This window comes from Choristoneura fumiferana, chromosome 23 (assembly GCF_025370935.1).
Source record: "Choristoneura fumiferana chromosome 23, NRCan_CFum_1, whole genome shotgun sequence".
Classification (NCBI taxonomy): Eukaryota; Metazoa; Arthropoda; class Insecta; order Lepidoptera; family Tortricidae; genus Choristoneura; species Choristoneura fumiferana.
This window is the reverse complement of record NC_133494.1, coordinates 18,019,630-18,032,654: the sequence shown is the minus strand read 5'-3', so window position 1 is coordinate 18,032,654 and position 13,025 is coordinate 18,019,630. Positions and strand designations below refer to the sequence as shown.

The 13,025-nt window shown below is 37.3% G+C and overlaps 1 protein-coding gene across 1 annotated transcript; it reads right to left on the bottom strand.

The window, feature by feature from the left end:
* Positions 1–1,172: 1,172 nt before the first annotated feature.
* Positions 1,173–5,647, bottom strand: LOC141440712 (uncharacterized). The gene is made up of 2 exons (XM_074105257.1): positions 5,407–5,647; positions 1,173–3,851 (listed from the first exon to the last, which is right to left on the bottom strand). Exon 2 carries the CDS (start codon positions 3,847–3,849, stop codon positions 2,776–2,778), a length of 1,074 nt encoding a protein of 357 aa, XP_073961358.1. The 5' UTR covers positions 3,850–3,851; positions 5,407–5,647; the 3' UTR covers positions 1,173–2,775.
* Between the last annotated feature and the right edge of the window lie 7,378 nt (positions 5,648–13,025).

Sequence of the window (13,025 nt, the reverse complement as noted above, 5' to 3'; positions counted from 1 at the left end):
GGACAACTAAGACGATTACGTCCCAGTAGTCCCATGGGACAAGTGGCACTAATATTTTCATCCCAAAAGTCCCATTACCGTTATCACAGTGTAGTTCCAAAGTTGGACTACCGTTATCCGCCCTTCTTTGCCATAGTACCATCAGATAGTACCACTGATGGTAGTACGGTGTTTTTTATTTAGGTCTCAAAGGCACTTCACCCACATTTTTTAGCTCCTTATCCCAAAAACTATACCGCGCGAATCCGCTCCTAAATACCTGATGGCGACTGTACAAGTACATAGTCCTAAAGTTAACCGTTGTTCTGCTTATAAAAATAATTAAAACATTGTATTTTTATGTATTTAATTTACCTTAATACTTAAATTTTAGCACACATGGGCTTTGCAGGAACAGCCCTGAAGTTTCAGGATTTTTTACTTGTTTTTTTTTTTTTTTTTTTTATACGACTGGATGGAAAACGAGCAAGTGGGTCTCCTGATGGTAAGAGATCACCACCGCCCATAAACATCTGCAACACCAGGGGTATTGCAGACGCGTTGCCAACCTAGAGGCCTAAGATGGGATACCTCACGTGCCAGTAATTTCACCGGCTGTCTTACTCTCCACGCCGAAACACAACAATGCAAGCACTGCTGCTTCACGGCAGGATTAGCGAGCAAGATGTTTGCGACAAATGTTTCCATGCATGACATTTATGTACCTACTCGTAATATGTGTCAACGGTGTGCGCCGTGTGCGTGCGGTGTAATGTACATCTTAAGTCAAAATTCCATCAAAATTCTAACAATAACCTAAAATATATATATATATTTCGGGTTATTGTTTATGGATTGGGTTAATTTTAACACACCGGAATTCGCAAAACGCACATAATTGAGTACATGACTATACAAACAAACACACAATGTCTTGAAATTGTTCCGTGTTCGTTATTTTCAAGTTCGAATTCAAATTCAAAATTATTTATTGCATGTACCATTACATTAGACAGGTGGTACAAACAGCAGGTTTACATGTGACGCCCTGCAATGGCACAGCAACATGAGAATGACTAAACATGGCGACTTACTTTTTCATTAAAAATTGTTCAAGTTATGATTGGTTTTTAGAGATTTTTTGTATTTTTTTTTCAACTCCAAATTTGTTACTTTTACGGCTATCCCGTGAAACCATATCGAAAATACAAACTGAGACATGGATGCACAGAAAAACAGAAAAAGAGACCAGCGCTGGGAATCGAACCCAGGTCCTCAGCAATCCGTGCTGCGTGCTATAATCCCTACACCACCGCTGGACAGGAATCTAGACACGAATTTTTCCTATGCATACATATCTCAGGTTGCTTATTTCTACTACGCTACTTATGCAGCAGCACTAGCGACATCTATGTTCCGCTCTCATTGAGAGACGTCACACTCTTTCTGAACCAACCGCTTACCTAGACAAGAGATGTCGCTACTAAGCAATCAAATTATGATTAGTTTTTTGGAGTCTTTTTGTATTTTTTGCTGGTCTCTTTTTCTGGTTTTTCTGTGCATCCATGTCTCAGTTTGTATTTTCGATATTGTTCAAGTTATAGAAACATTTATTAATAAGAAATAGTTTCAGTTGTCTAATTCATTCAACACTGAACACTGATTCATCTTTTTTCCTGATTCTATTTCTCTCCGATGCAGGGTGCGTAAATTAGGCAATTTGACACCACCTTTCAATTGATACACTTTTTAGGGTTCCGTAGCCAAATGGCAAAAAACGGAACCCTTATGGATTCGTCATGTCTGTCTGTCTGTCTGTCCGTCCGTATGTCACAGCCACTTATAAGAACTATACTGTTGAAACTTGGTAAGTATTCTGTGTATCGCATTAAGATTTTCACACAAAAATAGAAAAAAAAAACAATAAATTTTGGGGGTTCCCCATACTTAGAACTAAAACTCAACTTTTTTTTTCATCAAACCCATACGTGTGTGGGGTACTTATGTATGGATAGGTCTTCAAAAATGATATTGAGGTTTCTAAAATCATTTTTTTCGAAACTGAATAGTTTGCGCGAGAGAAATTTCCAAAGTGGTAAAATGTGTAACTTCTATAATATCCCCCTGTAACTTCTAAAATAAGAGAATGACAAAAATAAATATATGATGTACTCGTTCATTACCATGCAAACTTCCACCGAAAATTGGTTTGAACGAGATCTAGTAAGTAGTTTTTTTTAATACGTCATAAATCGTAAAGTAACGGAAACTTTTATATTATGTTACTTGCTGCTACGGAACCCTTCATGGGCGAGTTCGACTCGCACTTGGCCGCCTTTATGAGTAGAGCTGTCTACACACCATTACCGCGTAATTCTGTAATTCTGAACATCCTCTCTTTGAGACGCCCTAGGTTAAACTACTAGGCTAAAACGGTTTGCGATCTTGGTATTAACTAACTCTGGGAACAAATTTACGTGTCTATGAGGCAAGGGATCTATCCCTTTGCTCTTATTTGTATACTTATAATGGTCCTGTTACTTGTTGATTGATGGTGTTAAATACCCGTATGACTTACAGTAAGGCCGGCCAAACTAAAGCTCGCCGGCTACAAAATGACTCATCAAGGCATTTTCATTTGCCCGCCAACACGTTGATCGGTTAAGCTTTCTTCTTTGTGTATTAAGTCAGAATTAGGTGTCTCTAAAAGAAGTGACCCGACGCCGCCTAAGACTTGAAAAAAATTGGCCACTTACAATATCTATTGCTCAGCTTTGCCATACTGTTTAAGTTAATTTAACTTTTTCCGTAAAGCTGAGGATAATCTTGAGGTTTAGAACACCGGAAACCATTCATCATGCACACCGGCTCACGTCCATTGAAAGTTTTACCTTCATATTGAATGTCCTTCTTTTTCACTTTCGTTATAATTTCGTTCAAGCACGCACACTGCCAGGGATTGCGATCAAAGTAGAAAATTTCCATCTTCCCTTGCAACACAGTGAAGAAATCATTCGGTAGATAAGTCAATCTGTTGCCACTTAAGTTCAAGTCCCATAAATCGGTGGTGTCTTTAAAAGCATTAGCTGGTACGTGATCTATGAGATTGTCAGCCAAGTTAATGGTGCCCAAGGAAGACTTGTCTATAAACAAATTTTCAGGGAGATACCGGATCTTATTTCCATTCAGAAATATGCCTGTTATCTGGATTAAAGGACTAAATGCATTCTCGTGTAAATATTCAATTAGATTATTTTTAATATTAAGAGTCTCCAAATTTGGGACTGATGAGAATGTATCTGCGTCTAATCTTCGTATTTGGTTATCTGACATGTCTATGTTTACCAATTTGGGAAGTGAATGACGCGTGACGAAACTAGGCACTTCTCGCAAAGCACATCGTTCAAGGTCCAATATGTTTATATCTAAACCCATCAGTAGACCACTGGGTGTATCCTTCATATCATTTCCAGTGAAACGAAGAGACCCCAACTTGCGGCAGTTGCTGAATATGTTTGGTGGCAGATTCTTTCCAAGAAGACCATTGTTAGACAAAACCACTTCTTCCAACTTAGTGGTGTCATCAAAAGCACCAGCTTCCAAGTGCTGGATTTGATTGTTCTCCAAATGTATGATTCGTATGTTTGGAGAGTTGTGGAAACTGCCTGATTGTATTCTTGTCAGTCTGCAGCTCTCCAGATGTAGTACGTCGGCTGATTGGTCTATGGTAGTTGGTTGCAAGACGCGGAGTCGTTCACCCCAGTAGGTTGTCAGCCGACAGCCGGGCCAGGTCGCAAAGTCAGCCTGTGTGTATGGCGACAGGGTCAGCATTAACGAGATCCAACACCACATAGCTGAGAGAGTCTCCATACCTGAAATAATAAGAATTACAATGATTGTTAAAGTTAATGCTTATATCTATTTAAGTATGTATCTATATCTATATAATTATATTTAACCGTTGCTTAGTACCCATAACACAAGCTTTGCTAAGCTTACTTTGGGACTAGGTCAATTGGTGTGAATTGTCCCGTGAAATTTATTATTTATTATTAATGCCCACGACTTCGTCTACGAAGAATTCGTTTGTCACATATAGCAATATTCGGGACAAAAACTATCCTATGTCTCTAAAACGGTTCAGCAGTTTAAGTTTGAAAAGATAATTAACTACTTTCGCATTTATAATATTAGTAAGGATACGAAATTGTGTTTGTTGTTTGAAACAAGCTGCTATTTAACTTCACTTTTATGCATATTAATCATCATCATCATCATCATCTGCTTATAGCAGTCCAGTCCACTGTTTGACATAGGCCTCCCCCAATGAGTGCCATTGCGCCCTGTCTTCGGCTCGACACATTCAGCTTCTATCAGCAGCCTTTCGCCGATCATGCATTTTATTTGTTTATACTCTTTAGTGTACAAAAAGTTTACAACAAAAAGTGTTAAGTGCAATGGTGGATTTGTCCCTACATGCATGTTCATGTTAGGGTGAAAATCATTCAAGAGAAACTTGTCCACTTTTTATTTCAATGAGCCCTTCTAGCTTAAATTAGTAGAATTTGTGATATTAATTTACTATGAGTACAGTCAATGAAGAGTCAACAAGAACTTATCTAAATAGGAGTTGGTAACCGAACAAATAATTTTCCTTGTTTGCGTAAATGAAACAGGAAAAAAATTACAAGCTATTTACAATAAGTCAAAGTTTAAATCACGTTAGTCTAGTGAACTTTGAACGGAGTCCAAGATAAGAGAAGAGCAAGAAAAGAAAAAGAAAAAACAACTTAGAAAAGTATATACAAAGCCACTGCCATTTCAAAGTCTCAATCTCAGAAACGACTAAACCTGATTTTAACGAAACTTAGCTAAAGCCATCTCAATTAAACTAGCTTTCGACTAAAAACAATGCATTAAATCATAAGAGCTATGATGCCACAGTCAGACACATAGACACCTCAAACTTAAAACACCCCTACTTTGTATTGAGGAATAAAATACACAAAACAGAATTATGAAGATTAGTCTGAACTTAAATGGACAAGAAAGGCAAGAAGATGAAACTTTAAACATCAAATTCAAGATAGTAATTTTTTGCCGAAGCCTGCTGCGGATATTGCGTTGTTATTGTTAAGTAAGTTAATGTTTGAGGTGAAGTTAAATAAAATATTATTGAGATAACATTTAGTATCCTTACTTGGCCAAATAGGTATCTAATAAAACATATCCAAATTGTCAGCAAAATTCAAAAATGTTTAGTCCGTTTACCGGATAAACTTTCGAACGAAAGCTCGGAACTTTCTCAAAATCAATGCACGAGCTACACGCTTGCTACTTACTGACAGTATCATGTGCCAAGTAATTTAATATCCACTCTGAGTGACTAATGTATAAAACAACAACAAACAATCAAAAAAAAGTTACCGTTTATTATTGAAGCCGCCGAGACATTAAAAGTTCCAAAAACTGTGAATCCAAATTCTTCATATGCGTGATAATGACGATGCAGTGACAAGCCTCGATTTTCCAAGGATATTGATTCCGCTCAGATTTGACTAATTCACTTTGGATGTCACCACTTTTACGTTTTGTAATCATTTGTAGCAATGAACTTTAAAAATTATTCGTAAATAATGTCAAGACGTGTGTTGTGTATGGATCTATTGAAAACAGTGTTATAATAAGTCAGTCAACAGAATGTAATATTGTTTCTATTAAGTTATCTCACGGATGCGCTGGTAAACTAAACATTCTATTTCCTTTGCGTTTGGGTTCAAATTCGATACAATGTGTTAAAGAAATGTTACTCAAAGTAGTAAAACTGGTTGCGCTGCTGCTATTAAAATCACCACAGCAGCAACTTGAATGTAAGCTTTGATTTGAAAACTTCTCTCGTGCGTTTGTATTAAAGTATCATTTACAATGCTACTGGCAGTGCCTCTGGCGGTGTCATCATCATCGTTGGCTGAAAGATGTCCACTGCTGCACATAGACCTCCCATTTTTAGGGTTCCGGAGCCAAAATGGCAATCACGGAAACCTTATAGTTTCGCCATGTCTGTCTGTCTGTCTGTCCGTCCGTCCGCGGCTTTGCTGAGAGACTATCAATGCTAGAAAGCTGTAATTTTGCACGGATATATATGTAAAATATGCCGAGAAAATGGTACAAAAAGTTTAAAAATGTTTTTTAGGTTACCTCCCATAGACGGGGTGGGGCACGGGTGGGGTGATTTTTTTTCTCATCCAACCCTATAGTGTGGGGTATCGTTGGACAGGTCTTTTAAAACCATTAGAGGTTTGCAAAGACGATTTTTCGATTCATTGATTTTTTGCGAAATATTCAACTTAAAGAGCAATTTTTTATTAAAATCGAGCGTCCCCCCCCTCTAAAATCTAAACCGGTGTGTGGAAAAATTTTAAAAAATTCAGGATGGTAGTAAGTATATGAAATTTTCAAAGAAAACTATAACGGCTTAGTTTGCTTGAGAATTATTAGTAGTTTTACTCTTAAATAGCAGCCTAAGATATAATCGTACACAGCCAGATTTTCACATTCCGCAAAAATCAGAAAACAACAAATACGCCTTCCAAAACTATTTATCCATATTTTAATTTAAATTCAGTGAAATTCTGCCCAAATTTGGTAAGTCCTTGGCAAATATCAATCTTTACTTGTGTATTTTTAATTTGTGTTTTCTTTCAGTTTTTAATTGTAAATTTAGCCAAACTTCATAGTTATTTTTCTCACATTTTTAAATCTGTTTTTAGTAAATTAATTCTTTTCGGCCCTTTTATTTCAAAATTGTATAATTGTTTTAAATGCAGTTTTACATTTTATATTATAACCGTTGGGCTTTTACAAATTCAAAATGTAACGACTTTTTCCAATCCTTTATCATATCTCAAATTCTTCGAACGATATTTTTCTGCCACCTCCAACATTACGGCTGACCTGATGATGATGATGAAGAATTTTCACGCCGGTTGGATGGATGGCAGAATAAGGGCCACCTGAATCTCGTCTAAAAGAGCGTTAATTTCAGGGCGGCACAGTACGGTCTGGGACTGAACCCCTCACCGTTTTCACCAACACCTGCACGGCTGCCTGGAACCGAAGCCCCTGTCCTTCCGCTATTGAAAGGACTGCTGCTGCTTGCTGGCCCTGGAGCCCCTACTGCCTCCAGCCTTTGTCCAGCACCGGCGACCTGCGCTTCGGACTCTAGTCCAGGGAAGCCTCTCCAAAAGAAACGCATTCCAACTCAACTCTTTCGTATCCGCGACCCTCGAGTTTTTTTATTTTTATTTCTATTCTGTCAGAAAAGCCTTAGGGGCTAAATAAACGTCTGAACCCTAAATTCGTGTTACTCAAATTGAACCCCTAGGGTCTCACTGCTCTACCCTGACAGTGGCGCCCAACGTGGGGCACGAACCCACGACCCTGAGATTAAGAGTCTCATGCTCTACCGACTGAGTAGCTACGGATCGACGTGATTTTTGGCATGGAGATAGTTTGTGGGCCAGAGTGTGACATAGGCTACTTTTTATCGCGGGCAAAAGCTAGTAAATCTTATAAATAAGGGGATAGGGTTAGTGGACGACGAATCAGTGAATTTACCTCCAGTTAATGAACTACTTAAAACAGTGATAAGTGAGGTTATAGTTGCAGGTCCGTTTTGATAAGATGTGAGTTGACTTGCAAAGTTGGGTCAAGTTTCTGTGATTATGATTAAGTACAGATTTTTCGACATGTGCTTATGATAGATATACTTCAACATTTTACGTCACTGTAACATTAAAGGTATTCGATGTAAATTGATTTAGGTACTCTAGAAGTAAACTTTTTACAACTGGGACCGTCTAAAAATACCAATGCTTCTTATTATCTCTTTGAATAGAAAAGACAATTATTAAAAACCAATTTCGATATTTTTTCACCTAAATATAAAAAAATGTTGAAACTATTTGGTTTGATGATGTCATACGTAGTTTAATCTAGTTCTTATTTCCCAAATGGGGTACATTTGGCTTAACACAGGGTTCTGCTAACATTGGTTTCATAGATATACGTTGTACGGAACCCCTTGACTCGCACTTGACACTTTTATGTCAAATTAGTTCGGCTCACTTTGGCCCCGAAAACCTCATATGGCATTTGAACCAGTGCCAACTTTGTAACAGGGTTACATTGTTATTGGCCAATAGGCGAAAAAACCGTCGCATGTGTTTTTTATGCATAGCTTTAGCAACTTATATTCCAAAATTCTTGAACTTTTTATGGAATCAACTTCGACTCGGTTCACAGATGGCGAATATTATCGACGGATAAGTATACACACGAAAAAGAAAAGTCTATTTTTCTTTTCTCCTCCTTCATCTTCTTTCATTGAAGCCGTGGTGGCCTAGTGGTTTGACCTATGCCCGCTCAAGCACAGGATCGTGGGTTCAAACCCCAAATCGCACCTCTGAGTTTTTCGAAATTCACGTGCGAAATTGCATTTGAAGGAAAACATCGTGAGGAAACTTACACAACTCGCGAAGCAATTCAATGGTGTGTGTGAAGTTCCCAATCCGCATTGGGCCCGCGGGGGAAATACGGCCCAAGTCCTCCCATTCTAAGAGACCTGTGCTCAGCAGTGGGATGTTATAGGCTGGGATGATGATCTTCATTTAAGGCCTGTTTCACCACTTGGTCAACTAACTTTAAGTGACGGTTAACAGTGATGCCGTCTCTGTTTGTTTTGTCCGAATAAACAAAGAGGGCATTACTTTTATCTGACACTTAAAGTTAGCCGACAAGTGGTGAAACAGGTCCTCAAAGTCGTAGAAATATCTTCTTTATTTTCAAGTCAATTAAAGGAGCACAAAGTAATCTTAAATTGAGAAATATGAAATCGTCTGCGCCCTGCGCAGTGCCTATATAGGTCAAGATGAATTATAGTTACGAGTAAGTATGACATGATGATAACTCGGGAGTATTTATAAACAATAAAGCGAAAAAATATGACTACTTATTAATACCGTTTCTTCTCGACGGGTATTCCCATTCGTCAAATAAAGATAAGTATTTAAACAAAATAAGGAAATTAGAAGACGCATTCACGTATGTCCAAATAATTGTCGACCTGGAATGTAGGTCAGTAATACAATGGTAATTCGTGTAGAAAGTTTATATTATAGCCTCTGTAAAAATAAAAACGGAGTTCTGTCACAGAAATAAATAATAGTAACACAGACAGACGTTAATCCAAGTTTGATTTAAGAATTAGTCTAAAATGTCTAACTGCTGAACAGATATTTTGAGTATTGGGGAAGGACATAGGATAGTTTTTATTCTGGAAAATTGCATAGTTCCTGCAGGATCAAAGATAAAGGTAAAAGAAAAAGATAAAGATATTTATTTGTTAAAATACGAGTTACATAAAATACAGCTGTTCTGTTTCTATTCCAGTTCTTGCATGTTTTGCCTTGCGAAGTACAAATATTTAACTTCGTGAGTAATAAAAAAATAACATTTTAGTATTATAATTATTATTATGTGTTTTTCTGTAATTTTTTATTTTATTTGTGTTAATTTTGCTGTATATGTGTGTCTTCTGTGTAAGTGAATAAATGTCTTCTTTCTTTCTTTCTTTCTTTCTTTTATACTTAATTTAAGGATAATCATTTCCAATTTTCATTATTAAAGACATTTGATTTAATAGATTATTAATTACATTAAAATTAATAGTACCTAATGCGGACGGAGTCGCTGGCAACACCTAGTTTGTAATATTAGGTAGGAATCGTACCGTTCCAGTACATCTTGATAATCTAGAACCAGGATGGTCAGCAAACTCCCAAAGGAACCCGCGGTAAATGGGGTTATTTGCATAAATTTACATATCAGGTTAGTCTAACATGTCACCTGGCTACACAGAGCTATGATTACAGGAGTTGACTTTGTAATATATCGAAATAAAATTAAAATACACCTTTACAGTGAGATATACCTTTGGTCTCATCTGCACTTAATATCGGGTGAGATAGGTCAATCACGGTCAGTTTTATGTAAAAAAAAATCATCGTCGTTATATCAGCCGTAAAGAAGTCCACTGTTGGACTTAACTGTTGAATTAAAGCCATTAAAATCCTACCAATATTATAAATGCGAAAGTTTGTGAGTGAGTGAGTGAGTGAGTATGTTTGTTACTCCTTAACGCTGAAACCGCTGGACGGGTTTGGATTAAATTTGGCAAAAAGTTAGTTTATAACCTGGAATAAAACATAGAATACATTTATTCCGATATTCCTACGTGATAGGCATACAATCTCGAAATAACAAACGCTGGGCTTAGAGCTTTGAAATTTTGGACAGTTGTTCTTAACACAACCTCAATGAAGATCACTACATAAATTTTGGGAATTCCCAGGGAATTTTGTAAAATCCCGGAATTTCAATTGCAACTACCAGATTGAATAGTTTACGCGTGTGAACCCGCGGGTAAACACTAGTGTTTCATAATCTACAAAGTAATAATCTCTTTATGTAGTCTTATGTACCTAATTATTAGTGCGTTTCATATCTGTATAGCGGTCCAAGTGTCACCGACGGTGTTAGGAAGCTACCACGAAATTCTAAAATGGAAGTATGATTACCGTCCCTCTCACTATCGTATCTTGCCATCCCGCTGACGCTTATTAATACTATTTAATACGGGAGTAAGAGGGACGGTACGATACAAACTTCGATTTTCGAATTCCGTGGTAGCCTCCTGGCTTCAGCGCTGGGATGTTATAAAAACGCTTCAGCAATATGCTAAGCGTCCGATTCGCAACTACAATGGCACATTCTCTTTATCCTTCATGTTGTCTATTTGTAATAACATTGTTGCCTTGTATTGTTCTGATTGTGAAATTTATTTAAATTTTTTCGTTGCCACCTCCCGTTATAAATGCTGCCTGGCTTATATTGTGGAGGCCATATATTACTGCTATCTCTAACATGGCATGTATATCGATAATGTCTGACATAGCAGCTAATAGCTATTGATTCGGTTCTGTTTGTTTTGCAACTGGCTGTATCAACACATGTAACTTTTCTCAAACATGTTACAAATAATAGGCCGAGAAGTATCGCGTTGCAAGCGCTGCGGCTGGCCACTCACTCTAGCGGCCTGCAAAGAGATTACATACAACTTTGCAGGCCGCTGGCCGGCAATGCGACCGTCTTTTGTATCAACGCGCGCTCTGCAACTCGGCCTACGCCAGCAGCCTTAGATAATTAAAGACAGCAGCACCCGCTCCGCAGCCGCCGCGCCAGCAGCCAGCGCGACACGCGCGCACACAACAGGGCGACCAGACTAGCGTCCCGCCAGTTGACAAAAACGGAACCCTTATAGTTTCGCCATGTCTCTGTCTGTCTGTCTGTCTGTCCGTCCGCGTCTTTGCTCAGGGACTATCAATGCTAGAAAGCTGTAATTTTGCACGGATACTTTTTTTAGGATACCTCCCATAGACGTAAAGTGGGGGTGATTTTTTTTTCTCATCCAACCACATAGTGTGGGGTATCGTTGAATAGGTATTTTTCGATTTCGTGATTTGTTTGCGAAATATTCAACTTTAAAGTGCGTATTACTTTATAGTGCTTTATAGTGCTGGCGTTCGTGTCGTCATAGTGTATTGTGTTTTTATATGTTTTAGTTTTTAAATAGGTCCCACTGAAAAACAGCGTTGCGGCTTGCCGTAACAGTATCCTGAGTGGGGTCCACTTTATACTATTCGATGTTATTTTTTTTTTTTCTCTCCATCTAATGTATTTTTATGTGTATCGAATATGTGTAAATAAATGTTTCTCTTTCTCTCTCTCTCTCTCTCTCATAATTTTCATTAAAATCGAGCGTCGTCCCCCCCTCTAAAATCTAAACCGGTGGTGGAAAAATTTTAAAAAAATCAGGATGGTAGTTAGTATATCAAACTTTCAAGGAAAACTGTAACGGTTAAGTTTGCTTGAGAATTATTAGTAGTTTAAGAGTAAGCAGCCTAAGTACGAAATCCTTAGAAAAATATTACTTAATTCCCAAGCAGCACGACAGGCTGTATAGAAGCTGTATTTTAGTTTTATTGTATTCCACAGGCTATATAGTGAGGCTGTACAAGGGCTGTATAAGCGCTTATACAACCTCTATAAGTAAAAATTGGGCCCCTTGTTATACAGCCTTATGCGTTATTATAGCTGTATAGTTGCTGTATAGCTAAAAAATAGGCTGTACTATAGCTGTAGAAGAGCTGTAGTATGATGTTGAAGAAAACCATAGGCATATAGTTATTCTCTTATAAGTTTCTTAAAAAGATAATAGTTCTTCATTGGTTTTTTATGAGAATTACAATGTGAAATTTATGAAAACAACCGCTTATTCTTTTTAGTTATGATAATGGTGGGCCGCCAATTTACTGTGAAGTTATAAGTCAAGAATAAATGTTGGACTTTAGGTAGTGATAATTGTAGATTCAACGTGCCGATTTATTTTTTACTGGGAAATAGTGCATAGTTTTGTGGAAAAATATTCACGCGCCCGCGAAATACTGAAGAATTCACGAGGAATATTACCAAAACAAGTAAGTAAGTTTATGGTTTTGAGGTTAGAATCATAAGATTGTTAAATAATACTGTACAACAGGTATCACTTATGATTTATTTATCCGAAAATCATAACTATAACTTCAGCAATACTCAAAATAATGTAAGAAGTCATATTTTCTTTTATTGTTATTTGTTCGAAAATGGCGACAGATTTTATACAGCGTAAAAGATATCTGGAGAGTATTATAGATTCCGTGGTTTTACTACGCACTTTCTGGATTCCATTACACAGCTTTTGCCCTTTAATAGCCGTTATAATATAATATTTTTATTATATAGGCTGTACATCAGTTTTCAGCAAATAAATTATACAGCCTTACAGTAATACAGATTAAAGCTGTATTACAGAATTCATTTATTATTATAGTTCTATAAAATCATATTTGACAGAAGTTATGAAACTATTACACTGACAAGAGTGTACA

Coding starts and splice junctions, on each gene's coding strand:
- LOC141440712 (XM_074105257.1), bottom strand. CDS start 3,849: ATGGAGACTCTCTCAGCTATGTGGTGTTGGATCTCGTTAATGCTGACC.